Source organism: Lytechinus pictus, chromosome 7, assembly GCF_037042905.1.
Source record: "Lytechinus pictus isolate F3 Inbred chromosome 7, Lp3.0, whole genome shotgun sequence".
Lineage (NCBI taxonomy): Eukaryota > Metazoa > Echinodermata > Echinoidea > Temnopleuroida > Toxopneustidae > Lytechinus > Lytechinus pictus.
Genome location: NC_087251.1, coordinates 26,836,267 through 26,864,019, shown reverse-complemented (window position 1 = coordinate 26,864,019; position 27,753 = coordinate 26,836,267). Strand labels below are relative to the sequence as shown.

General features: G+C 36.9%; 2 protein-coding genes across 2 annotated transcripts in view; one reads left to right on the top strand and one right to left on the bottom strand.

Moving 5' to 3' along the window:
• LOC129264647 (nuclear valosin-containing protein-like) overlaps positions 1-1,182 on the bottom strand; it is a 34,172-nt gene extending 32,990 nt beyond the window's left edge. The window contains exon 1 of the mRNA XM_054902559.2: positions 1,013-1,182. The gene's annotated coding sequence lies outside the window, so the exon portion shown is untranslated. The remainder of the gene's footprint in view (positions 1-1,012) is intronic.
• On the top strand, positions 914-26,858 carry LOC129264648 (elongation factor 1-gamma-like). The gene is made up of 10 exons (XM_054902560.2): positions 914-1,279; positions 1,419-1,577; positions 4,200-4,263; positions 4,643-4,785; positions 5,863-6,006; positions 9,885-10,014; positions 10,892-11,078; positions 13,926-14,104; positions 18,764-18,888; positions 25,559-26,858. The coding sequence occupies exons 1-10, from the start codon at positions 1,268-1,270 to the stop codon at positions 25,709-25,711; spliced, it is 1,296 nt and encodes a 431-aa protein (XP_054758535.1). The 5' UTR covers positions 914-1,267; the 3' UTR covers positions 25,712-26,858.
• The last annotated feature ends 895 nt before the right edge of the window (positions 26,859-27,753 follow it).

Here is a 27,753-nt window from a genome sequence, read left to right as displayed (position 1 = left end):
ATTATGAATCAAATATGCAAATTTATTCATGAAAAACATTATTTGCATATTTTACACCCGATTTCACTTCAAGTTTTCTTCCTTTTTTCCAAATGTCATCTTTGAAATCTAACTTAATTAAAGGTTTCCACAAAGAAAAATTGCAAAAGCCAATTTTTTCCTCATGTTTTTCTCTGTTTTTAGAATTTCTTATATACAATGTATTTCTTTGTATTTTTTTTTTCAATGGGAATTATTACAGTCCATTTAACAACTAAATTAAAACCTAAATTAATTAAGCAGACCAATTAGAATGAAAAATAATCCACCCTTTTATGAATTTCATCTCAAAATAGACTTTGTCTTTGTACAAAAAGTATAAAAATGGGCCATTTTCGGCACGACATTGTCTCGTAAAAAGTCATGTGATGACGTCGCGAAGCTATACCCATATCATATGTCACGAATTTGGTCTCAATAGTTGCGCAAAACTTCAGTGACAAAAAAGAGGCACAAAATTTTGTGGCGCTATCTTTTTGCGCTTCGGAAATATCGCGCAAAGCGTCAAGGGGGGGGGGCCGGGCATCATGGCCCCCCAGTTCTTTAAGGGTTAAGAAAATGTTAAACTACATTGTTTCATTGGAATACAGGACCAGAAATAAGAAAAACCAGAACCTGATACATGTCATTGGACAGATATTTTTTTATCAGATTCTGGTATTCCGTCCGTTAATTCAGACCCAGGCCTACTAAATACTACTACTAGGCCTAATTAATATAATAAAAAAAACATAATGGAAAATTTACCTCAAAATCTTCTACTTTTTTCTAGCTATCCACTGCAACTTTTATCAACAATGTGACCCAATGTAGTTTCTATGACTAAAATTTCGAAGTTAATTTTCTAGTTAGTGTGTTTTTATGGCATGCTTTTATTATCAAAAACGTAAATGTGCATGCATGGGACTGAAGATGTTTGCAACGTTAGTTTTGGAGCATAACATTGCAATTAATTATACAAAATTGAACTCACTGAGAATTCTAAACAGGACTGATGTTTCTTCGATTGTGTTTCGTTCAGATGACTTCAGGAAGTAATAATTTTATTCCGGTTTCAGGCCGTACATAAATCAAAAAGTAGCTATTGTCACTGGAACATGTGCAGGCCGGCAGCTGACTACGCCGCTACATACGTATACAGAGGGAGGGGGATCTCCCGGCGTGTTGTTCGCGCAGCTATTCTGCTTCTCTTTTTGCAACGTCAACACGGTCTTTCCAGCTAGCAGCCATGGCTTCCGGGGTAAGTCCACACGTGTATCTTGATTTATATCCACTTATATTTCTTTCATCTTATGAATATACGCTCTAAAATACCTTTGTTTGTGTTGATATAATACTTAATATTGTGATGATCTATTCATTATCATCTTGTTTTGCAGACTTTGTACACCTATCCCGAAAATACTCGGGCATACAAGATCCAGATCGCTGCTGGTTACAGCGGCACACAGCTGACCGTTGTGCAGGACCCACCGGCTTTCAAGCTTGGCGAGACCAACAAGTCAGCCGACTTCCTGAAGAAATTCCCGTTGGGAAAGGTAGGCCTCGCTCTCTCTCTTTCCTTCTCTCTCTGTCAGTCACGAAGGGCTTTGCTTTAATTTGGGAGTCAACACCATTGATGACAGTTTTTGAGTGCTGTGGTGAATCAAATTGAAAAATACAAAGTAACGGCAGTATCTGAAAGTGAAAGTGAAACATTTTTTCATTTTGTTTGCATGCCTGCCTAGCCAGGAGGCTTCTAACGTTAGAGAGTAAAAATCATTTACTAACGTATGCTTACTCTCCACGAAGCCTAACCCAGGAAACTCCCGCCCGCTGCGCGGGCGGGAGCCCAGGAGCTTACCGTGTATTTGACCATACTCACGGGACTAGGGTGATTTATAATTATGGTCTAAATATTTCTCCAAATGAATTGTGAAAACAGAAATTATGCACTTACCACGATTACGGTATTATTAGCCCATTAGGGTATATGGATGAAGGTCTAACGAGTGACAGTTTCCTGACATCTGGGCACAGACTGGAACCTCAAAAAATGAAAAGTTCTCTCCTTCTGCCCCCGTCTCGATCGGACATTTTTGTTATGAATTGCGCGGGCGGGAGCTCCCTGGGTTACACGAAGCCTAACCCAGGGAGCTCCGGCCCGCTGTGCGGGCCGGAGCCCAGGGGCTTACCGTGTAATTCACCATACCCACGGTAGTAGCGTGAAGTATGGTCTAAATAATTATCCGAATAAATAGTTAAAACAGAAATTAAGCACTTACCACGATTTTATGGATGAAGGCCTAACGAGTGGCAGCTTCCTGACATCGAGGCACAGACTGGAACCTCAAAAAACGAAAAGTTCTGTCGCGGTAGCTTTCCTTTCAAAATTCAAAACAAAATGGCCGATCGAGGCTGTTGGGCGCATGCGCGAATTTGGCAAGACAATGAAATCAAGATGGCGACGTAAGCACGGTGGCAAGTTCTTCCCGTCTTTTCATAACATTTTTCTTGTTTCTTCAATGAATTCTTGTTTAAAAATGAAATCAATATCGTAGTAATGTTGGAAATGAAGTTGTATCCCATCCCATGTACATGATTTAGGGCTAGATCTTTTTTTAGAAGGAAAGTAGAAATCTCGGGGGCGAAAGTTTCAGGTTTTTGGGCGGTGCGTGTAACTATGGGAAGCAATTCCAGGCTCCGTTGAGAGTAAGCATGCGTTAGTAAATGATTTTTACTCTCTAGGAGCCTCAAGGCCAGGCTAGGGCCGATTACACGAAAGGGTCTTTTCAAGGACCGTCTTTCGTGTCGCCCGTCTTTTATGATGCGCTGTATGCGGGATATTTCTTAAATGTATGATAAACAAAGAAAATTTGTTAGCTAGCATTTAAATCAATTTGTATACAATTTCATGATACATCACATCATTTTATAAACAAAGATTTTGTTTACTTTAACGGATGAATGAAATATGTTTGCAGGCAATTTATTTAAAATGCGTTTCACATGTTGCATCATGATAAATGGGCGACACGAAAGACGGTTCTTGCAAAGACCTTTTTGTGCAATTGGCCCCAGGTTTTCTTCGATTGCCGTCAGCGCAGCTACAGCTAGCTGAGCGTACGAACATGCCAGCCATTCCACTGGCACGGCCGTACGCTCAGCTGTAGCTGCGCTGACGGCGATCGAAGAAGAACCTGGCTGATCCTGATCTATTTGTAATAAAAATTCACTATTTTCCCGGCATATTTTTTTGAAAGGTGGTAAGCAGAATGTATTTAATATAAATTTATCTTTAATGGGCATAATGGCCCCCTCCCCCTATCATTGCATTAATTAAATTTTAAAATTTTCAGGTTTCTAGGGGCAGTGATTTTCCGTTTCTAAAATTTACTTTTTCAATTTAAGAAAAGCTTGAATTCTGTTTCAGCATGTCTGAAAACGGAAATTCTATTTCCCCATAGACTTTGTGTACATGAAAGAGTGACAATTCCGTTTACATAGAAAATCAATACGCAATGAGTAGTGATGTAAAAATACTTGTGTTGGTCAAACTTTGTATCTGCCACTTTACTAACAACGCTATTAATACATCCTCACCTTTCACATTATTAGCATTATTTTGTGGTTAAATGAGATTTTATCGATGATTTGGGGACTTTTTGGACATCTTTTTGAGCAATCAACGACTTTCGCCTATCCGCCATTTTGGATTTGAGGAATACCGCGATATGATATTATGATAGAACGCAGAGGGCAGCAACACACGGCCATGTTTCTGCCTTCATGCGGACGTGAGTGTAAACTAATTTTAAGTGATGGAGGGGCTCGACTCGCTCGAGTGCAGTCACGATGTGTGGATTGTCATGATTGTTGTAGCGAAGTGAGATCGTGTTTTTTGACCAGTTGATATTCGTATTTCGTTGAGGATTTTGGAGTAATTTCTGTTGCTATTCTGTGCATTTTGAGAAAAAATATGTTTTCCGTGATTTTAGTTTGAAAAGCCACTTTCCGTTTCAAAAGGTCGATTCCGTGAATTCCGTCTGTTTTCCGTGATCATGGAAAATCACTGTCCCTATGTTTATGACCACTCCCAATCACTTTTGACAGTTTCCTCCAGATTTTACTTTCATGACCAGAACTAATGTTTAACTTAAATTTTTTTTTTTTTCATTTAGGTTCCAGCCTTTGAGAATGGAAGTGGAACAACATTGTTTGAGAGTAATGCTATTGCATACTATGGTAGGTTATACAGTATTTTTGTGGTTTATATACTTAGCCTTATTGAAAGGCATTCTTAGGGCCTAGGAGATTGGCCTTAAAAAAAACATGTGTTTGATTTTGTTGCCAATTCACTTGGGTATTGCCTTTACATCGTTTTCAAAAAGATAGGAGCTATAGCTGTTATGGTCACAACATTGCAACTGTTGTATAAATGTTGTTTAATTTATTGTGTAATTTGTATAGCAAGACTTGTCAAATACTGCAAATTTAAACGTGTATAATTTGACATTTTCCGAGATGTCTTGTTCATTTTAACATGGAATTGCCCATAATCAAATATTGAATGATGCAATTTAAACGGATTAGATTTTCACATTGTAAATGTCTTTTTATATAGTGAGCAATGAGCAGCTGAGGGGTACTGATGATTTGTCAAGAGCTCAGGTTCAGATGTTTGTCAACCTAGCTGATAACGAGATTGAGCCAGCTGCCAGCACATGGGTTTTCCCAACATTGGGTGTAGTACAGTACAACAAACAGGTATTTCTAAAAGACTTATTGAAAAGCAATTAGAATATTTGAAAAAGATAATCCTGTGCACCTCTTTACAAAGAATCGTGGATCCTTGTTTCTTCCATTAGTACCAAACTTGTTTTAAACCTACTTCTACTTCATCTTTAAGTAGATAATAGAATTCATAAGCAAATTCACAGAATTTGTATATTATCTGTCATTGTAAGAATATTTGATGGTTGGGTTCTGATTTTGGTTATATAAGAGTACTTTAATTTACAATAATTAATTACCCAGTTGTGTTGATTAAGTTTATGCTGGCGAGAACATAGATGAAAATCAGTGTATTTTGAACATTTTGAGATTGTTATGGTCAGTGGTCTCGGGCCATGGAATATATACCTGGGGGCCATTTTGTAAAGCTGTTCGCAACGTTAGAGTGACTTTAAGAATGACTGGTGATCCTTTGTTGTGGTAAATGATATTCATTGTTGATTATTTAACATGTAAGAAAGGTTCACTAGTCATTTTTAAAGTCGCTCTTAACTTACAATAAGCTTTATGAAACACCCACCTTGTTTAAAGAGTGGAAGAGACCTTTTTTCCCTTTAATTCAATTTGCAGTTCTGTAAATTGTACACCCCCCAACATTCAATGATACAACTGGTTTTACTGCCAGTAGTTGTTTCATTTGGAATTGGGGGTACATTAAGCATGTGAGGTTTTCGTGTTTGGGAGAGTCTTTCTATACTCTTTATCCAGACCCCGTGCTTCACTGACATTTTAATAATGAAGAACAGATTTTTTTTTTTTTGCATCCCAAACCAACAAACTTTCTAGTGAATATAAAGTTGTGTAATTCTTTTCTTTAATTTATGTTTTTATATTTATTAGTGGATAGATACCATGTAAATTAAATGAATGAACTATTGAGAAATGATGAGTAAACCCTATTCCCTGGAGATAACTTTGGCTCAGGCCCAAGACTTTGTCTATTATACTGAAATCAAATCATGTGAAACAGGTCATTAGAGTATGATTTGTGACTTGTCTATTCAAATTGACCTGAGATTGACTTAAATTGACCTCCCTTCTTTAATTCAGCAAACAGAGAAGGCAAAGGAGTCATTGAAAACTGTTCTTAGTTTCCTCAACGAGTACCTCAAGACAAGGACATTCCTGGTTGGTGAGAGGGTCACCCTTGCTGATATCAGTGTAGGATGTCAGCTACTCCTGGCATACAGACAGGTCAGTATAATAGCGATCTCCTGGTGAAAAGGATTAATACTTCATGATAAGAGCATATGAAGTTGTTACAATTTAGAAGTGTTAATGAGACCGTGTGTTGACATTCATATCGTTGGCGGTAATCCGAACCATCGTATCACACATATGACACTGCAAACCTATTTTAGAGAAAATCAACTTAAAAGTTTACTATAATTTCTACACTTTGTTCCCTAGCCTTACAACATATTTATTGCTTAAAAAATACATGGTTGGAAAGACCAAGACAATTGCTTGACTTTGGTATCTTTATTTTTACACAAAAACCAAGAATCAGAGAAATTACATTCTTGTTATTTCGTCTTGAGAGGTTTTGATTTTCCCTGTACAAAAACTCCATAGGGGATGCAACAACCCTGACCACAATTTCAGTGTGCGTGATCAGTCAAAACGTCTTCCACGTGCAAAGTCAATCCAATGCCGGTTTGACTGACCGCGCATTTGCATATGAAGTACGCGCAGCTGTTATTTGCTTTGCTTTAGTACACATTTCCAATGGGATTTGCGCATTTATCAACAATTTGTAAGGCACTGCTGTGAAAGTCCCCACATATCTCACAAACTGAAATAAATTGCTGCCTAGAAATTTAGGTATGCTTAGAATAGGACTTTTTCTTTCATTTTCTGCAAAAATCTCAAGATCGATTTTTTTTAAAACCAAAATTGACTGATACGACAGTTTGGACGAATGCTGATGACATGTCACATCATGAGCTTAGGCCTAGAAATTGTTGCATCAGTGGGAAATTGAGGTTTTAGGTGAAAGTTACTGTGGATGGACAGTGTAGAAAATTTATTCAATAAAGAATTGGGAATGGTGTTAAAAAAGAAGGCTAGGACCCAAGGGTTGTCCAACAGCATGATCATCACACCTGGTGATATTCGCATAAAGAGAGAGATACAAGTAGTCATGAAATACGCCCCAGGGAGATTGACAATAACAACCTTCCTGCCAACTGAATCTCCCAAACTTTCTGTGAGACAACTATTTTATTGTGAGTTGTCTTAACATTGACCATTCAAGAGATCTTTGAATTGAATTATAGGCTGTCTTCAGACTATGGATATATAAGATTGGTCCAATGCTATTAACTTTATTCCAGCTTTGTGAATACCCTATTATGCAGTGTGCAACAACGAATGTTTGGCCTAAATCCCTCCAGTAGCCCATATGGGAAGCTAAAGTAACTATACATTGGTGGAAAGATAAAGAAGGAGTAGTGCTGCCACCAAATGGATATCCGAACTGTTTCCGCCCGCGTGGACGGATAACGGTTTTCATTTTTCGGGTTCGGGTATCCATGGACACTGATTCACCACTTTCCTGTCACAAAACCTCATTAAATTTAGTAAGACTCACCAACAATATTTATAAGTTTTAGTCGCCAATATAATCACCAATATCAATTAATCTTCTTCGGTAATATATTCCCGCCGAAAACCATCGTTTTTATCAGTTTTGAAACATGACCTTATATCAGTTTTGGAGCATGACCGTCCGTGAATGGAGTAAAGTTCCGTTCTGACAACGATGGCGATTTTACTATGGTGTCGCTTAAGATCGTTTTTCTTTCCCGTCTTATTTTTTGATGATTTCAAATGCGTAACTCATCGTATATTTTCTTACCTCAACTTTCAATGCGAGTGAAGAATGAAGATAATTTGAAACCATTTAAGCGTCAAATAAATGTTGATCGGGTTACTCAGGTGTGTCATGTTGTTTCTTGTAATTTATTCATCAAATGCAAAATGAATTCTACTTTTTCTCACAGCAACTTTGGTTACCAATGAAGATGATTATTTTTGAAATTATGAAAAGTTGAAAACGTCGAATGAATGTTGATTGCGTGTGTCATGTTGTTTCTTGTAATTTATTCATCAAATGCAAAATGAATTCTACTTTTTCTCATTATGAAGATGATTATTTTTGAAACTATGAAAAGTTGAAAACGTCGAATGAATGTTGATTGCGTGTGTCATGTTGTTTCTTGTAATTTATTCATCAAATGTAAAATGAATTCTACTATTTCTAACAGCAACTTTGGTTACAAATGAAGATGATTATTTTTGAAACTATGAAAAGTTGAAAACGTCGAATAAATGTTGATTGCGTGTGTCATGTTGTTTTTGTGATTTATTCATCAAATACAAAATGAATTCTACTTTTTCTCACGGCAACTTTCGTTACAAATGAAGATGATTATTTTTTTAACTATGAAAACGTCGAATGAATGTTGGCTGCATGTGTCATGTTGTTTGTAATTTATTTAAATTGAAATGCGTAACGACATATTCATTTTCAGTCCTTTTTTCTCACATCAACTTTCGATATGAACGAAGAATGGAGATAATTTTGAAATCATGTAAACGTCAAATACATGTTGATTGGCCGTTTTATTTTGTTTCTTTTGATTTATTTATCAAATCCGAAATAATGAATCATCCCTTTTCTTTCTTGAATTGTCATTAATAATGATTAATTAGAATGAAACTGTCCATTATCTAGATGTCAATTGTATTTGTGTTATTGCAAATTTTAAATTGTTCACATATGTTTATATTTTGATAACTTGTTCATAGAAACTTATATCAGGATCAAAACTTCATATTTTATTCTACTAGAATTATTGAATTATGAAAGAATGATAATTGTCAATTGAAAATCTCTTTCATGAATTAATATTTTATATATAAATTACAAAACACACATTTTCCTTTATTTCAGTTTAAATGGCATATCCACTATAAATTTTGATATCCATCATCACGTAAACAACAATTATTTAAAAGGCGGTATCGTGCCAGAAAGGTTTATGATGTGCGCCCGCCGAGTATGTGGTCGGTTGTGAATCGACGTGTTTTGCAGTAAAACTTACTGGTGATGAATGTAAGTGATTAGTTACTGTTACTGTGATTAAATCTTGTCTTGAATCTTTGTTAGAAGTGTGATTATGTTTCAGAAGTTGAGAAATGAGAAGCTTGGCTATAATTTGGGGAATGGGGAGAAACCCGACATGAAAATGAAAATATTCCAAGTACGATCCCATTTGAAGGTGTAGCGAGTATAATGTAACCAAATATATATCGGACGATTCGCTCCAGACAAGGCCAGACAGGACAGCACGTGCGTGAGCTGAATGATGTAGGCCTGTCTGGTTTTAGACTTTTAGTAATAGTAGACTCGCACTTACACTCGACTCGGTCAAATTCATTGCATCTTATTTCATTCGATCGGAACTAAAAAAGAAACACACATACTCTCGCAACCATTAAATGGGATCGTAACTAGGCCCGACTTGTATGACTCAAATAATAGTCATTTACTAATAGCTTACAGTGTCATACGATCTACATTTGAAGCCGTGCCTGAGTAGTCTCATGCTAACTCACATTAGTCAAATCCGATTGCAAAACAGATTCAACCCAAAATATTCAGCTCCTCGTAATTTCGTAGTTTTCAGAAATATTTCAATTAGCGCACGCTGACTCTCGCTATCATCGGATAGGTTCAAAACTCAAATATAACTGAAAATCTTAAATATAACTCAAATAAGTGCAAATGGATATTATTTTTTATATTTCAGGGTAAAATTTCGGATACCCGTCCGCCGTCCGGTTTTCAGTGTAGGGTATCCGAATATTTAAATATCCGTTTCAAGTCAGGCCTAAGAAGGAGTATAATAAAACACATTTGCTTGCATTTCGGAATACTCTGGAGCATGGACCTTGAAAAATCAAACATTTCAAAATCTCAAAATCATACAGAATTTATATTTTAAAAAAAAAATGTCTTAATTATTTGTATAATTTTCCCCCCATTTGTCTTGTTTTTATTCCAGGTATTCGATGTAAACTATCGCAAGGCCTTTGTCCATTTGAATAGGTGGTTTGTCACATTCATCAACCAACCAGAGGTCAAAGCAGTCATTGGAGAGGTCACACTTTGTGAGAAAATGGCACAATTTGATGGTAAGAAGAAGGAGTTGTAGGGCATTGTGGGCAAAGAAACCGTTCATTGACTTGTCCTGCAACTATGATTAGAGGGGGGGGGGTTAGGTTTAAAGAAAAGGAGCCTAGAAGAATTTTTTTTTTTTTTGGGGGGGGGGGCGCATCTCTTGTCGCACTTGGACACATTGATGTTAATAACACCAACTGAAATTTCCAGAAACTATCGATCTTCCAGAGTCAAGAAAAAGGAAATATTTTTCATTTTCTTGGTAGTTTCCATCGAAGTCAAAATACTTTCAAGGAATGGTGACACAACATTTGCTCCTGCGACATTGCTCCGAGCTTAATTTTGTCTAAGATTTAGGGTTAGGATTGTAATAGGGTTTTATGCTAGGTTTAGGTTTAGGGTAAGGTATAGTGATGGAGTTGGTGTTTCAATTAGTGTGTGAAATTTAGAGTGGAGCAAATGTCATGGAAGCCAAGGAAATATGGGCAATAGGTGGGTATTTCATGGGTCTTGTCTGGGTTGAGTGATGTCTGGAAGAGTTATGCTAACAATGGTTTTAAAAGACCTATTGAAAACCCTTTTCAGTCAGGATTAAAATAACAAGTAGCCCCATCTTACAAAGAGTTGCAATTGATCCGATCAATCACAAACATCAAAATCTATTATGCATGTTTGTTCAAAATATTTTCTAACTATGATGTATATTCATTGTTTTCTTGAAAATTCACTGTGCTTCTCTTTGTTTACAAAGGACATTGTGCAAATTTCCTGTAGAAAAAATTATGACACTGATGTATTTTCATAGTTATGATTGATTGGATCAATCGTAACTCTTTGTAAGATGGGGCCCAGAATTTTTTTTTCATGTGTAAAATTTGTTTTGACTTACAGCCAAGAAATATGCTGAGCTATCTGGTGGTGGTGGTGGTGGTTCCGGTAAGAAGGAAAAGAAGCAGAAGGAACAGCCCAAGAAAGCCGAGAAGAAGCCTGAGAAGAAGGCCAAGAAAGAAGAAGTAGAAGATGAAGTACATCTTCCACCTCCTAAGAAGGTTGATCCATTTGAAGACTGCCCAAAGAGGTAATGTAGTTCTGTCAGTGTCTAAATGGCTCTTGGAGAATGGGATTTATTCAGTTTGAGATATATTTTTGGAAGCAAACTGGTATAAAATGTTAGTCTCGACTTGTCAGTGTAATCTTCATAAAGATGATGAATGATCATATTATTTTCTTAATTTGTATATCTTTAGGTATAATATAAAATGGTAGAATATATATTTTTGATCGCGAAATCAGGTGAGACTCTTGGTTCGTGAACCACCTTGTTTGTATATTCATGAAAGCTAGATGGAAATCACAGAGTAACAAGGAAATTACTGTTGAGCGGTCTCTGCAGTTCAGTTTTATCTTTTGCCCAAACACGTGATAAACAGAATTCATCACAATTACTTAATTCTTTGTTTCAGTTATTCCTGATTATTGCTGCAGTTTCAATCTGGTTTTCATAATTGCAATGGCCATTTCATAATTTTGGAGAAAAAAAAATGAGTATGAATATACTTAAATCTTTTTGTTCCTCGTCAAATATCCTAGTATGAATATTATGAAGATGAGCAAAAATTATTTGTTATTGAAATTAGCATATACTGTAAAAGTTCGTGATCAAAATGTTGCTGGGCAAGGAACCAGTGAGTATTTCTGTAGTTTATGCTTAAAGCAGATGCTACTCAGAAAAGGGCTCTGGCTATTTGGCTTTAAGCCTTATCAAATGATACCAACCGACTCTTTTGATGCATCTTTATTGTTCTTAAACGATGCTGGAAAATTTACTTCCTAAATCCCCCAACATTCAATGATTCATCTGGTTCTATCGCCAGTAGATGTTTCATTTGGAATTGGGGGTACATTAAGCATGTGAGGTTTTCGTGTTTGGGAGAGTCTTTCTATACTCTTTATCCAGACCCCGTGCTTCACTGACATTCCTATGAAGTTGAAAGGATGAGTGCATTAGTTTAAAAGTGTCTTTGGGGGATTTCTTTGTGTATGTGTGTGAAGAAAATATAGATTGGCAGAAAGCCTTGTTATACAATATTTGCTCCGAGTCTCCATGTCCCAAACCTAATCTTATTTCTTACAGAGCAATTGCATTAAAAACAGAATGTTACAATTATTAAGACATTATGCATTATTGGTGTGACCAATCGCTTTTGAATTATATCCACATCAATTTCTAATGTTTTCATGCACTGGGATGGTGCATGGAGTCTGTTCAGTGTGCAGGGACTTTTATGTGAAACTCACAAATGTTTATAGAGAAATTTTATGTAGATCAGTCTCCTGTGCAGGAAAACATGTAGCACTAACGTCTATGGTTTGTAAACTGATGGAATCCATTGTCACTAAATCTATCAGAACCCATTTGAATGAGTACTCTGGTGAATCCCAGCAGCACAGGGTTATAAAAGGTTGTTCATGCGTAACACAATTGATGAATGTAATGCATGGTTGAATATCCTTGACAAAACTGCCTCCCAAAATTGGTGCAGTATTTTTAGATTTTGCCAAGGCATTTTATGTAATGCCTCATGATGTCCTTAAGAATAAACTAGCTACAGTTTAGTATAATATATTGTAAATTCTCATGGCTTTCAACCCAGTAAATGAGATCGCATTGATCGATCTGTCTGATAAGTCAGACTTATCAAACAGATCGATCAATGCGAAAGCCATAAGTATTTACAATAAAACTTCCCCAGCAAGCCTTTAACATTCCGTTTAGTATATGTTGTAATATCTTGCAAGAATGCCAACAACGGGTTGTTTACAAGAGCTGTTTCTCAACTAGGTACCTTAGAATACGACAGGGTAGTGTAATCGGCCCACTCTTTGATTTACTCATTAATGATTAGTTTTATTCTCGAACTATTGTTTTGACTTGTAAAATGTTAAGCTGTTCAATTTAACATTCATGTCATTCCAAGATATTCTGAAATCATTTAATTCAAGCAGCTAAAACATTGACTGCATGGTTCTGTCATTCACACAGTTCTTTTTGTTTGGGATTCATTACCTATTTCTCTCAACGTTGATATTGCTCTGCTGTCATTTCACACATGGCTTTTGTAAATTTCAGGAACAAGTACCAACAATCTGTTAATTTCTATTTCTATAGGACATTCCCTCTTAATTACTTTGGCCCGTATTCTGAAGTCAGGTTTAACTTAGACCATGGTCTAACTCTGTGCTAAAATTATGGGAAGCCAAATGTGTCAAAATATTTAGTAAGTTGTATGTTTCTTATGTTGACTGTGCTCTTTCCTGATTCATGGATGGTGAAGACAATCATATATTTATAATTCCTAGACAATTATGAATGATTTGAGAGCCAAATTAGCCAAAATATTTTATTTCTACTGTTTGCTATCCATACTTAAACCACATCTTTAAACCTGAGCTTAAGTTAAACCCGAGTTCAGAATACGGGCCTATGGGTTTGCTAGTCTTCAGGCACCTGAATTTTAGGCCCTGATGGCTTTCCATTCAAGGGAGGTGCTTCACAAAGAGTCAAGTATTGCTTAGAAATCATGCTTAAATGCCGACACGCACATGGTTTGTTACATGCGATCTTATTGCTTAATACGCAGTAGTGTCCGTCCTCTTGGTATGATTTGACCAATGCGATGCACGCAACTGGAAAGTGCAACTCTAAACCACACATTTTATTAACTCTTTGTGAAACACCCTCGGGTTTATTTAAGCTTTATATTGTACAATGCACGAGGGGATTTCACAAGTTTTTTTTTTCTCTCCTTTTCTTTCCAGTCATAGTGTAATATACCAATACCAACGTCCAAGTGGTTGTATTTGGAAAAGGATGTCTTTGAACCTTAAGATTTACCTTACTACCTTTTCCTCCTTCCTATTTTAGTGACTTTGACATGGATGCATGGAAGAGATGCTACTCCAACAACGAAACAGACACCGTTGCATTGCCTTATTTCTGGGAGAAGTTTGACAGAGAAGGTTACAGCCTCTGGCATTGCGAGTACTTTCCATTATCATACCTTGCAGACAACATGGTCTTCCAGACCTGCAATCTAGTATCAGGTCAGTAGTCGATAGTTAGCGTGATGAGGAAGAAGAGCAGGATTTAATTGCATTTTATAAAATGCTATTTGGGGTGATCTGGGAGATTTTATTAAAATACAGGTAACTTTGCCTATTGTAGTCAAAGCTATAGACGTTCAGACCTGCCAACCAGTACGTTTTAGCCGTATTTAGTACGTTTTTGCAACCAAAATACGGCAGTACGTTTTTTCTTTAAAAAATACGTTTTTAGTATTTAAAAAAAAAAAAACGATTTTTTTTTTTTTTTTTTTTTTTTTTTTTTTTTTTTTTTTTTTTTACAAAATCGTAATTTATTGAGAAAAATCATCTCTATATGTCTCTATTTCATAAAACGTACACAAATATGGTTATTAGATCAATGTAATTTCAGGTAACTTGTTTTTTTTTTCAATCATTTTGTAAAAACCAGGGTGAGATATACACAAGTTTCAATGGTTTTTTTTTTCATCTGCAAGAGCAGTGCGCATTTTAGCTTGCATGCAGCTTGAGCGCTGTGATGGGCGAGTGCGCCAAGCATTTTATTATGAAATACACTTTTTTGGGGGAAAATACAGTTTTTTGTATCACAGAATACAGTTTTTCATTCCCAGAGGTTGGCAGGTCTGGACGTTAGGCTTTTGACGTCATCTCGTAGCGACCTCCCTCATCAGCTATATATGCGTAAACAGAGTTGTTAGAGATGCACCAATGCACGCTAGGCAATGGCACTGACCCCTAAGATGACGGCGTGGTGATGTCAATGTATAAGGTGTATTGAGACCAAAGAAATCTGTTGGTCTTGGGTTATGACATTTTCTTATGCATACTCTGGTTTAACCCTAAATAGACTGGGCTATTTTGATGCCTAAGAAGACTGGGGGGGGGGGGCTGATTCAGCCCCCCCCCCCATGATCTCGGCCGTCGACCGCGCGATCGCGACGAAAATTGGCACGTGCATTACCCATGGCATAATCTCCAAGACTAGGATCAAATTTTCCGAAAAATCTCATAATTCATTAGTTATGCTAATTTATGCGTAAAATCCAAGATTTGCTCTAATAAACTAAATAAGGCCTCTAAACTGCTAATTTTTTATTCATAGACTCTTTGAAGGATTCTGATCAAATGTACTTTAAAAAAATCAATATCACAATTCTTTTCTTATGTATTTTATTGTTTTTTAAATTTCTTATGTATTTCTTTGTTTTTCGACTTTTTGTTTTTTATCTTTTTGTTTTTTATTGTTTTTTCAATTGTTTATTCTGACCATAAACAAGATGAAATTAATTGAGTTTGATTAGTGAAATTGAAAATAATGATACATTTATGAATTTTGGCTAAAAACACAATTTGCATTGGATTTGTACACAAATTCACGTTTTTGAGCAATTTCGGGTCGACATGCACTTACAAAATGTTGCGTAATTTCGGATCCACGTACCCGGGCATCGCAAATTTGGTCTCAAAAGTTGCGCAAGACTTGAAAGAAGAAAGTCATGGAACGGCGAGGCGCCAGCTTTTCGCGTTACAGATTTATCGCGAAAAATGTCGAGGGGGGGAGCTGAATCAGCCCCCCCCCCCCCCCAGTCTTTTTAGGGTTAAAGTAAAAGTTGCTTTGACTTTGGTTAATATTCAACTTCTGGAAGGTTGTCTTTATGCAAGTGCTATTCACTTGCACATTACACATATGGTATAGTGCATAAAGCAGGCATTGGTACACATAATCTTGAGTTTTGCCATTCATAGAAGATGCAGTTTTTGTCTCACCTACATAGCAGAGTGAGACTATAGGCGCCGCTTTTCCGACGTCGGCGGCGGCATCAACTACAAATCTTAAAAGTTTATGGATCTGATTCATATAACTTGGACATTAGAGTAATCAAGTATCACTGACCATCCTGTGCGAGTTTTAGGTCACATGACCAAGTTCATTTAAGGTTGATGAACTTTTGCCATGTTGGGAGTATTTGTTGAATTACCATCATAACTTTCAAAGTTTATGGATCTGAACTTAGACATAAGAGTAATCAATTATCACTGAACATCTTGTGCGAGTTTCAGGTCACATGACCAAGGTCAAAGGTCAATGAACTTTGGCCATGTAGGGGGTATTTGTTGAATTACCATTATAACTTTCAAAGTTAATAGATATAGTTTATAAAATATGGATACAGGGGTAATCAAGTATCACTGACTAGTCTTAGGTCACATGATCAAGGTCAACATAGTATTGTATCGTTATATGAATTGTGTATTTTTTGTGAATGATTATGTTATAGTAGTTTTCAAAGTCAGCACTGCTCCTATATTGAATCGCGTGATGCAGGTGAGACTGCCAGAGGCGCTCCACTTGTTTAATATATCTTGGTCAGATATAGAGGCAATTCCTAAAAAAGTACCCCCATGAATGAAGTTTTTAGGATTGTCTGTGTTTTCTTGATTAGTGATTTTGTCTTTTTCTTCAGCAATGATTTTTGTCTCACCTGCATAGCAGAGTGAGACTATAGGCGCCGCTTTTTTGACGGCGGCGACGGAGGTGGCGGGGGCAGCGTCAACACCAAATCTTAACCGGTTAAGTTTTTGTCTCACCTGCATAGCAGAGTGAGACTATAGGCGCCGCTTTTCCGACGGCGGCAGCGGCGGCGGCGTCAACACCAAATCTTAACCTGAGGTTAAGTTTTTGAAATGACAGCATAACTTAAAAAGTATATGGACCTAGTTCATGAAACTTGGCCATAAGGTTAATCAAGTATTACTGAACATCCTGCCTGAGTTTCATGTCACATGACCAAGGTCAAAGGTCATTTAGGGTCAATGAACTTAGACCATGTTGGGGGAATCAACATCAAAATCTTAACCTAAGGTTAAGTTTTTGAAATGTCATCATAACTTAGAAAATATATGGACCTAGTTCATGAAACTTATACATAAGGTTAATCAAGTATCACTGAACATCCTGCATGAGTTTCACATCACATGACCAAGGTCAAAGGTCATTTAGGGTCAATGAACTTTGGCCGAATTGGGGTATCTGTTGAATTACCATCATAACTTTGAAAGTTTATGGATCTGATTCATGAAACTTGGAAATAATAGTAATCAAGTATTACTGAACATCCTGTGCAAGTTTCAGGTCACATGATCAAGGTCAAAGGTCATTTAGGGTCAATGAACTTTGGCCACGTTGGGGGTATTTGTTGAATTGCCATCATATCTCTATAAGTGTACTGGTCTAGTTCATAAAACGTGGAAATAAGAGTAACCAAGTATCACTGAACATCTTGTGCGAGTTATAGTAGTTTTCAAAATCAGCACTGCTGCTATATTGAATCGCGTGATGCAGGTGAGACGGCCAGAGGCATTCCACTTGTTGAAATGACAGCATAACTTAGAAAGTATGTGGACCTAGTTCGTCAAACTTGGCCATAAGGTTGATCAAGTATTACTGAACATCCTGCCTGAGTTTCAGGTCACATGACCAAGGTCAAAGGTCATTTAGGGTCAATGAACTTTGGCTAAATTGGGGGCATTTGTTGAATTACCATCATAACTTTGAAAGTTTATGGATCTGATTCATGAAACTTGGATATAAGAGTAATCAAGTATCACTGAACATCCTGTGCGAATTTCAGGTCACATGACCAAGGTCAAAGGTCAATGGACTTTGACCATGTTGGGGGTATTTGTTGAATTACCATCATAACTCTGTAAGTATATTGGTCTAGTTGATAAAACTTGGACATAAGAGTCATCAAGTATCACTGAACTTTTAATGCGAGTTTCAGGTCACATGACCAAAGTCAAAGGTCATTGAGTTTTAGGTCACATGATCAAGGTCAAATGTCAATGAACGTAGTATTGTATCATATGAATAGTGTTTTTTGTGAATAATTATTTTATAGTAGTTTTCAAAATCAGCACTGCTGGCATATTGAATCGCATGATGCAGGTGAGACTGCCGGAGGCGCTCCATTTGTTATGAATAATGGTTATAATTGAGAAGGAATCTTGAAAGAGTGGGAGTTAAACTTTTTATAGAACCTCTTCAATCCTTCACTGACTATTGTCAGCATCTTTCTTTCTAATCTATGGAAAAATCATGATTCAGATTTACGTAAACAGGCACCCAATTGTTTTTGTTTCCTGATGCTCTCTTTAGGATTGTACTGAAAAAGAAATTTAATATGAAAGCTTGTTCATGAAAGTTCATAAAACAAATGTATTTCTTCTTTTATTGTTTTAGTATTTGTTTCCATGTAATGTGTTGGCAAGTCAATTTTGATCATAAACAGCAATACATCTATTGATTTCAATCCTCAAAAGTATAAATGACCACACGTGAACTTAATGACTCCAAGGTCAAGGTGTAACTCATGGCCTTGGATACCTTATCTTTTGGCCTCATTGCCCTTTTCATTGGCTTGGAAATTTTTGTTCCCTTAGTGGCAAGTGGTCTTGCTTTATATGCCTTAGATGATGTTAGTCAGTGGTGATGATGATAGTGTTGATTATGATGATTGTTGTGGTGGTGGTGATGGTGATGACAATGATGGTGGTGGTGGTGGTGGTTGTTGTGGTAGTGGTGGGGTGGTGGTGGTGGTGGTTGGGTGATACTGTGTTGGTGATGATCATGCCATAATCCTGTTTTTTTTTCTCCAGGATTTTACCAACGTGTTGATAAGATGATGAAGCATGCGTTTGGTGTCATGCTTATCTTTGGAGAGGACAAAAGCACCCAAGTACAAGGTGTCTTTTTCTGGAAGGGACAATCTCTAATCTTTGATGTAAGTAATGCTCTGTCAAATTGGCAACTCTTTTTAATTTTCCATTAGTTCTTTCTGTTAAATTAATTTGTGGTATTGAGTGCCCACAGTCTTTGAAGTAAATTTTCTTGTTTTGATCAAAGTCTGCTTATGTTAATTCACTAGGGTTTACAGAAGTAGCCTTGACCTGGACAAATTTTATGAGGACAAATATTCATAAAGTTCCGCATGGGTTTGATTTATTCATTAGTTGACTTATCATGAAGAAGCAGTGGCGTAACTACGGGGGGCATGGGGGGGGGGGCACGTGCCCCCCCCCCCCCCCCCCATCGGTTGGCAAAAAAAAAACGGGGAAAAGGAGAAAGGGAGAGAAACGTAGCGGGAAAGATGAATTTATTGTTAATAATAATGTTGTATTATAATTATATTACATAAGAAACAGTTTTTTCATTAGTTGACTTATCACGAAGAAGCAGTGGCATAACTACGTGCCCCCCCCCCCCCCCCATCGCTTGGCAAAAAAAAACGGGGAAAAGGAGAAAGAGGAGAAAGGAAGAGAAAAAAGAAGAATTTATTGTTCATAATAATGTTGTATTATAATTATATTACATAAGAAACATTTTTTTCATAACTTTATGAAACATAATTTGCTCAGGGCCTATCTTCATTGTTCCTGGTGCTCGCATTGTCTGTTTAACAAGATATATAATCCTGCTGTACTAAAACCTCCCATTTTCAAGTACACACCAAATATATTTCCTCGCACTTCCAGTTATTATTGTTTTATGTAGTGACATTTGCTTCTTTTTTATGACTACTTAAAGTGATTGCCCCATTTTAAGGTCTTAAAGTAGAAATATATTGAAAATCATAAAAATGAAGAATTATATATCAAATTAAAGGGGAAAATAAGAAGAACACGATGGTGTACATCATTTATCATGGAGACCGATGAAAATCACTTAATTGATATTTCAAAGTTCTCTCTCTAAATGCTTCAAACACGCTCAATTACGTGAAATTGTTTTTTATTTATGACGTGTATAAGTGTACGAGATACGTGATTGGCTCTCCCACGTCAAGCTCCACTTGCATGCAAAATCTGTTGCGAGGTTACGTTTTCTCCACACTGTCACTGAATACTTCGATCAGTATATGAAAGAAAACCCAGAAGTTTATCTAGATTTTGGATTTTCAAATTGATGATTTTGAAGATGAAGAGAATGATGATGAAATTTCTAGTTCTAGTGACGTGGATGGAGGTAAATTAGGGGAATTACGTGTATGATGATGAGTCTGACAATTCAACTTGCATGCCGATTTGCTACCATAACTCATGCAGCTGCTAGTGCTAGCTGCACGCACGTAGGCCTACCACGGGCCAAAATAAATCCATGAAAATTCCAGCCTGACCATCCATACAGAGTCTCTTCCCTCTGTCAAGGCTCTAAAGGTGGAAAATAATGATAAAATTGTACTTACAAACAAGTGAATATATATGAATCTGAAGGCAAATCAACTCAACGGATAGCAGCAGACGATATTCACCGATGATAAACTTCACGTGGTTGGGATAAATTGTCACTCGTTCTGTTAGATGTAATTTCTACCTCATTATTTTGACAAAATTACGAAACTCGGGGAATTATTTATCTATATAAAAATATAGGAACACCTCGTACGATTTTAAAATTACGATAAAACCTTTTTTTGAAGCAAAAAGTTCAGGTAAATTAAAATTAGATGTAAAAGATCATCCCCAACATGCGTAGCTCGTATGTGATTGTAAACAAACCATCCAAAATGCCGATTGAGAGCTGTGCAACACGTGCACCTACTCTCTCAGCCAAGGCGAGCAAGCAATGTGTGTTTGTGAAGGTTTGTTTACAATCACATACGAGCTACGCATGTTGGGGATGATCTTTTACATCTAATTCTAATTTACCTCAACTTTTTGCTTCAAAAAAGATTTTATCGTAATTCAAAAATAGTACGAGGTGTTACTATATTTTTATATAGATGAATAATTCCCCGAGTTTCGTAATTTTTGTCAAAATAGTGAGGTAGAAATTATATCTAACAGAACGAGTGACATTTATCCCAACCACGTGAAGTTTATCGTCGGTGAATATTGTCTGCTGCTATTCGTTGAGTTGATTTGCCTTCCTTAGGATATATTCACTTGTTTGTAAGTACAGTTATATCATTATTTTCTTTCTTTAGAGCCTTGACAGAGAGAAGAGACTCTGTATGGATGGTCAGGCTGGAATTTCATGGATTTATTTTGGCCCGCGGTAGGCCTACGCTACGTGCAGCTAGCACTAGCAGCTGCATGAGTTGGTAGCGAATCGGCATGCAAGTTTGAATTGTCCGACTCATCATAGACGTAATTCCCCTAATTTACCCCCATCCACGTCACTAGAGCTAGAAACTTCATCATCATTCTCTTCATCTTCAAAATGATCAATTTAAAAATCCAAAATCTAGATAAACTTCTGGGTTTTCCTTCATTTCGTGATCGTGGTATTCAGTGACAGTGTGGAGAAAAACGTACCCTTGCAACAGGTTTTGCATGCAAGTGGTGCTTGCCATGGGAAAGCCAATCACGTCTCTCATACACTCATACACGTCATCAAATTCGAGTCAATTCAGAGACCGATGGGAGGCGTATTTCGGAGAGGCATTTTAGCGCTTTTTAATTGGCGATTTCCACCTTATGTATTACTTTCGTTATTTTTGAATGGCCAAATGATAATCCCCACATCATGATCTTTCCACTGATATATAATAAGGCCATATTCATAATCAATATATTTCTCCTTTAATAAAAAATATTTACTGTCCGTGCTTACGTTCGCATTAGGGGGTTCGTGAGATGTCTGCTCTTCATGAATTCCTAAAATCAGTCCTTAAAAATGTCTCTTTTTCTGATCTGAATATCAGAAATTTTCAGCTTGCGCTTCGCGCTCGCATCATTTTGTTAGTGAAATACGTGTGGTCTTATAGTGAATTCCTACAAACAAGCCTTAGAATGCTCTTCAGGTCTTAATTTCCTAAATTTTTAGCTCGCGCTCGCAATATTTGATTAGTGAGATGCGTATGCTAATCATGATTACAGTGACCACAAGTGCTTCATGTGTTTAAAAGTAATTCTAACAAAATCAGCAAGCGCTTGGCACTCGCATTAGATGAGTATGGTAAGAGATGTATACTCTTAACCCTTATTAAACGGGGGGGGGGGGTCAATTTGACCCCCCCTCGAAAAATTTTGTCACTACGCTGTCGCGCCAAATTTTTTACCGCACCGCTCACTGACTTTTTACTGTCAAATTTTGCGCATCCTTTGAGACAAAATTTGCGACGCCCCGGGTACGTGGTTCCGAAAAAACGCAACATTTTGTAAGTGCATGTCAGACCCGAAATTGCTCAAAAACGTGATTCCATGTACAAAGTCAATGCAATTTGTGTTTTTTAACCTGAAATCATAAATGTATGATTATTTTCACTTTTGTTGGTTTTCATGGATTTATTTTATGCTATTTATGATCGCAAAAGGGTCCCTGACAAAGTTCATCGGAAAAAACAATAAAAAACATAAGAAATTAATCATATTTTTGCAATTTTTTTGTAGATATTTGTTAGAAATGTAATAATTGATACTCCCACCAAAAATTAGCATTCTTCTAGCTATATAAATTGAGTTAAAGGCAAAAACATACCGAAAAAAAACAAATTTAGGGCAAATTTCATACGCTTATTTGCATAATTAATTAATAAAAAATAAAAACAATTAATATGTTGAAAATTTTTCTATACTGTCTTGTAGTTTACATCCGGCTCTACGCGTGTGCAAATTTTCGCGGCGATCGCGCAATCAGCGGCCAAGATCTGAGGGGGGGGGGGTCAAATTGACCCCCCTCCCCAAGTATATACTGGTCCGAAATAGCCCAGTTAAGATAGGGTTAATGGATTCCTAAAATATAGTCCTTAAAATGTCCGTTTGGGGTCTATTAAAAAATTTCAACTCGCGCTTCGTATTTTTTGTTTAGCGAGACAGGTACGTATCATGATTACAAAAATTTGCCTATAATGTCCCTTTTTAGGTCTGAATATCAAAAATTTTCAGCTTCGCGCTCGCATTATTTGACCAGAGACCTACATATCCGTTTAATGGCTCTGTCCTTAAATATGTCTCCATTAGGTCAGTATACCTGGCAACTGAGTGGGCTTTGCGCGCTCACTAAGTGACTCAAAATTTTTGCTGGTGCCCCCCCCCCCCCCCAATGCCGCGACCCACGGTACGCCACTGCGAAGAAGTATCGTCATGTCGGCTGTTTTAGTTGGAAGCAGGAAATGTTCGCTTCATTTTAGGTTTTTGATTTTTTGTGAAATAGTTATTCAATCTCATGATAACTGTTATTCTCATATGCTTTATATGTTGTACAGGAACCTATTAATTACAAGGTTAGACACACATGTAATCACATCCATTTGTGAATTTATCAACCATGTACTGGCTTCATTGCTTTCAATGATTGGAATTTACATCCTTAATCCCCCAACATTCAATGATTCAACTGGTTCTATCACCAGTAGTTGTTTCATTTGGAATTGGGGGTACATTAAGCATGTGAGGTTTTCGTGTTTGGGAGAGTCTTTCTATACTCTTTATCCAGACCCCGTGCTTCACTGACATACAAATGTGTTGTTCATATCATGATCCAGGTGCAACCACTGTTCAATATAATGATAGGCATGTGGGCTGTCCACCTTTTCCTGAGACCTACAAAGAGCATAGCCCATGAGTGAAAATTTGAAAAAAAGTTTATATGATGAATCCAATTCCAAAGCACAAGGGCCGAAAGAAGAACTAATTAGAAAGTTCTAATGTATAGTTAATATCCCACTCTTGCATATACGGAGTTGAAAGATTAATGCATGCTGTTCAGTCCACTGTGATTAGCATGGAAGAGTGATATTACAATAAGTGCACAATTTGTTTTGAATCTCGCAGATTTAATAGGTTTCCTGGTCTAGTGGCAGACCTGCCAACCAGTACGTTTTAGCCGTATTTAATACGTTTTTGCAACCAAAATACGGCAGTACGTTTTTGTCTCACCTGCATAGCAGAGTGAGACTATAGGCGCCGCTTTTCCGACGGCGGCGGCGGCGGCGTCAACACCAAATCTTAACCTGAGGTTAAGTTTTTGAAATGACAGCATAACTTAGAAAGTATATGGACCTAGTTCATGAAACTTGGCCATAAGGTTAATCAAGTATTACTGAACATCCTGCCTGAGTTTCATGTCACATGACCAAGGTCAAAGGTCATTTAGGGTCAATGAACTTAGACCATGTTGGGGGAATCAACATCAAAATCTTAACCTAAGGTTAAGTTTTTGAAATGTCATCATAACTTAGAAAATATATGGACCTAGTTCATGAAACTTATACATACGGTTAATCAAGTATCACTGAACATCCTGCATGAGTTTCACATCACATGACCAAGGTCAAAGGTCATTTAGGGTCAATGAACTTTGGCCGAATTGGGGGTATCTGTTGAATTACCATCATAACTTTGAAAGTTTATGGATCTGATTCATGAAACTTGGACATAATAGTAATCAAGTATTACTGAACATCCTGTGCAAGTTTCAGGTCACATGATCAAGGTCAAAGGTCATTTAGGGTCAATGAACTTTGGCCAAATTGGGGTATTTGTTGAATTACAGCCATAAATTTGAAAGTGTGTTGGTCTAGTTCATAAAACTTGGACATAATAGTAATCAAGTATCACTGAACATCCTGTGCGAGTTTCAGGTCACATGATCAAGGTCAAAGGTCATGTAAGGTCAAAGAACTTTGGCCACGTTGGGGGTATTTGTTGAATTGCCATCATATCTCTATAAGTGTATTGGTCTAGTTCATAAAACGTGGAAATAAGAGTAACCAAGTATCACTGAACATCTTGTGCGAGTTATAGTAGTATTCAAAATCAGCACTGCTGCTATATTGAATCGCGTGATGCAGGTGAGACGGCCAGAGGCATTCCACTTGTTTCTTTTCAAAATACGTTTTTGTAAATCGTAATTTATTGAGAAAAATCATCTCTATATGTCTCTATTTCATAAAACGTACACAAATATGGTAATTAGATCAATGTAATTTCAGGCAACTTGTTTTTTTTTTTCAATCATTTTGTAAAAACCAGGGTGAGATTTACACAAGTTTCAATGTTTTTCTTTTCATCTGCAAGAGCAGTGCGCATTTTAGCTTGCATGCAGCTTGAGCGCTGCGATGAGCGAGAGGCCAAGCATTTTATTATAAAATACACTTTTGGGGGGGAAAATACAGTTTTTTTTATCACAGAATACAGTTTTTCATTCCCAGAGGTTGGCAGGTCTGTAGTGGATAGGTCTCTCATAGATTGCAAGGTTCCAGGTTCAAATCTTGACAATGCATGAAAGTTGTTAAGGTAGACATTGATCTACATTGCCAAACTTGACCCAGATTAGGTTAACAGGTACATGACAAGGATGTATTCCTTGAATAGCTAAAGCAACTCCTTGTAGTTATGCTAAAACTGGGGTAATGATTGTGCTCCACCTGAAGCTTCATATTGAAGCTCTGCAAAGCTACCATATGTGCTGCTCACTGATACTTTGCTGTTTGTCTTTTTCCATTCCAGAGGAATCCAGACTGGGCGATCGACTCCCCCTCATACAAATGGACCAAACTAGACCCTGATACAGAAGAGACAAAGGAGATGGTCAAAAAGTTCTTTATCGGGGAAGGAGACATTGGTGATCTCACGGTCAACCAAGCGAAGGTCTTTAAGTGAAAGAAAATCGTCCCTACTATCGTGAACTGCAAAACCATTTGTGTAATTTTGTTTCCATTCATAGTGTAATCCAGCAGTACCTGTCCAGTAACCCCCCCCCCCCCCCTTCACACACACACCTATGTAAAATCCCATCCACTCTTACATATGGTTTTGATGCAGTATGAAAGTAACTAATTAAAGAATGGTGGTAAACTAACTTGTAATTCATATCCACTCTATTATTTTCAAGTGTAATCTAATTTAAGACAGTCAATGACTTTAAGTATTGTTTCTAATGAGGGTTTTATTTGTATTCTTGTATCAGTGACTTGACATATATGCCAGAGCATTAACAAGCCAATCATGTTTATTCCCTTGCAAATTTTGTGGTCAAATAATGTGTGCGAGTGTGTTCTTTTGGTTTAATAACCAAGTTATTTCCATCTGTGCCAGCACAAAACTTATTTTACCAGCTTGTCTATCATTCAAGGCATCACAAATTATCCTTTCCTTTTCTGATTATCGAGGCTCTCAAATTGGGTTTTTAATTTAATTTCAATTTCAAAATGTCCAGATGTGCTGTGTCCTTTTGAAAAAGAACACAAATTTCTCACAATGTAGGTCTCCATGCAAACATCCGCAATCCCATGTTTTTGTCCCTTCCCTCCTGAAAAACCCAACCTTCTTTCTCTCTTTCTATCTCTCGCGTCATGTATTAGATTTAAAGACATGCCAGCAGTTGTGCTTTATTTTCAGACTGTCATAGATCAATAGAAGTATATCAAACTTCTAGAAACCTTGTTCGGTTTCTTCAGTATGTGATGCCAGCAGAAGCCTATTGTAATTGCCTTCAGTTGATTTTATGTTTTCTCTAGATTATCCTTGAACAAACTACTACTGAAGATCAGATCTTAAAACCTATTTAAGTCAGTTGAAATTGTAAAATATACTTCATAGTGAGTTATAGAATGATGTGAAAGAATTACGGTGATGTAATCATGATCTGTTTACATTAATTTACTGTGTATTTATTTCATGAAAATTATTCATTATATGGAAGGTGGGAATGAGATTCGCCAGTCCCATACCTGGACCTCCAAGAGGTTAACAAAGTCCCGACAGCCAAGGAAAGAAGATTTCAATAAAGTCTTATTATTTACAACTATCTGTAAAAGCTGTTTCTCTTTTAAATTTTTTGATGTGCTTGGTTTTACTGTGTACTCTGAGAAAAGTTGGGGGAAAAAGTGAAGTATAAAATGCAAAAATGATTGAAATGAGGACTCTTGACTGAAATGTTTGTTGATTTAAATATTTGTTGGTTGAAATGACTGTTGATTGAAATGTTTTGATTAAAATGATGACTGTTGATTGAAATGACTCGATTGAAATGATGAATGTTGATTGAAATGATGACCGTTGGTTGTCGACATGGCCGTCAGCGCAGATTATCTTTTGTGTTTAGGGGGGACGCAACAATAGATGTCCCCCCCCCCCCCTCCCTAGGAACAAAAGATAATCCTTTACGCTGACGCCCATGGTTGCCGAGATGCCTTTTGATAGAAAGCTGACTGACTGGTTAATTTGATGACTGCTGGATGCCAAGATATCTGTTGATACAATTGACCGTTCATTAAAGGACAAGTCCACCCAACAAAAAGTTGATTTGAATAAAGAGAAAAATCAAACAAGCATAACACTGAAAATTTCATCAAAATCGGATGTAAAATAAGAAAGATACGACATTTTAAAGGGGAAGTTCACCCTGACAAAAAGTTTATTGTAAAAATAGCAGAAAAATAATAAATATTGCAGAAGGTTTGAGAAAAATTCATCAAATAATTAAAAAGTTATTAGAATTTCAATTATTTGATTTGTGACGTCATATGCGAGCAGCATTCCTACATAGCGAATGGTAAAAAATCAATGAAATGTCATTTTCTCAGAAAATTGAAAATGGTTTTCACTGTACCTTTTGTATATCAATAGACAAATCATTTCACACCCGATCATGAATAGAAAACAAAATTAAGTCATCAGGAACCATACAAAATTTGAAATTC

Bases quoted from the DNA above. Each gene is read 5' to 3' on its own strand.
- LOC129264648 (XM_054902560.2), top strand. The intron at 6,007-9,884 runs GTCAGTATAATA...TTTTTATTCCAG, and splicing joins TACTCCTGGCATACAGACAG to GTATTCGATGTAAACTATCG. The intron at 14,105-18,763 runs GTCAGTAGTCGA...TTTTTTCTCCAG, and splicing joins GACCTGCAATCTAGTATCAG to GATTTTACCAACGTGTTGAT.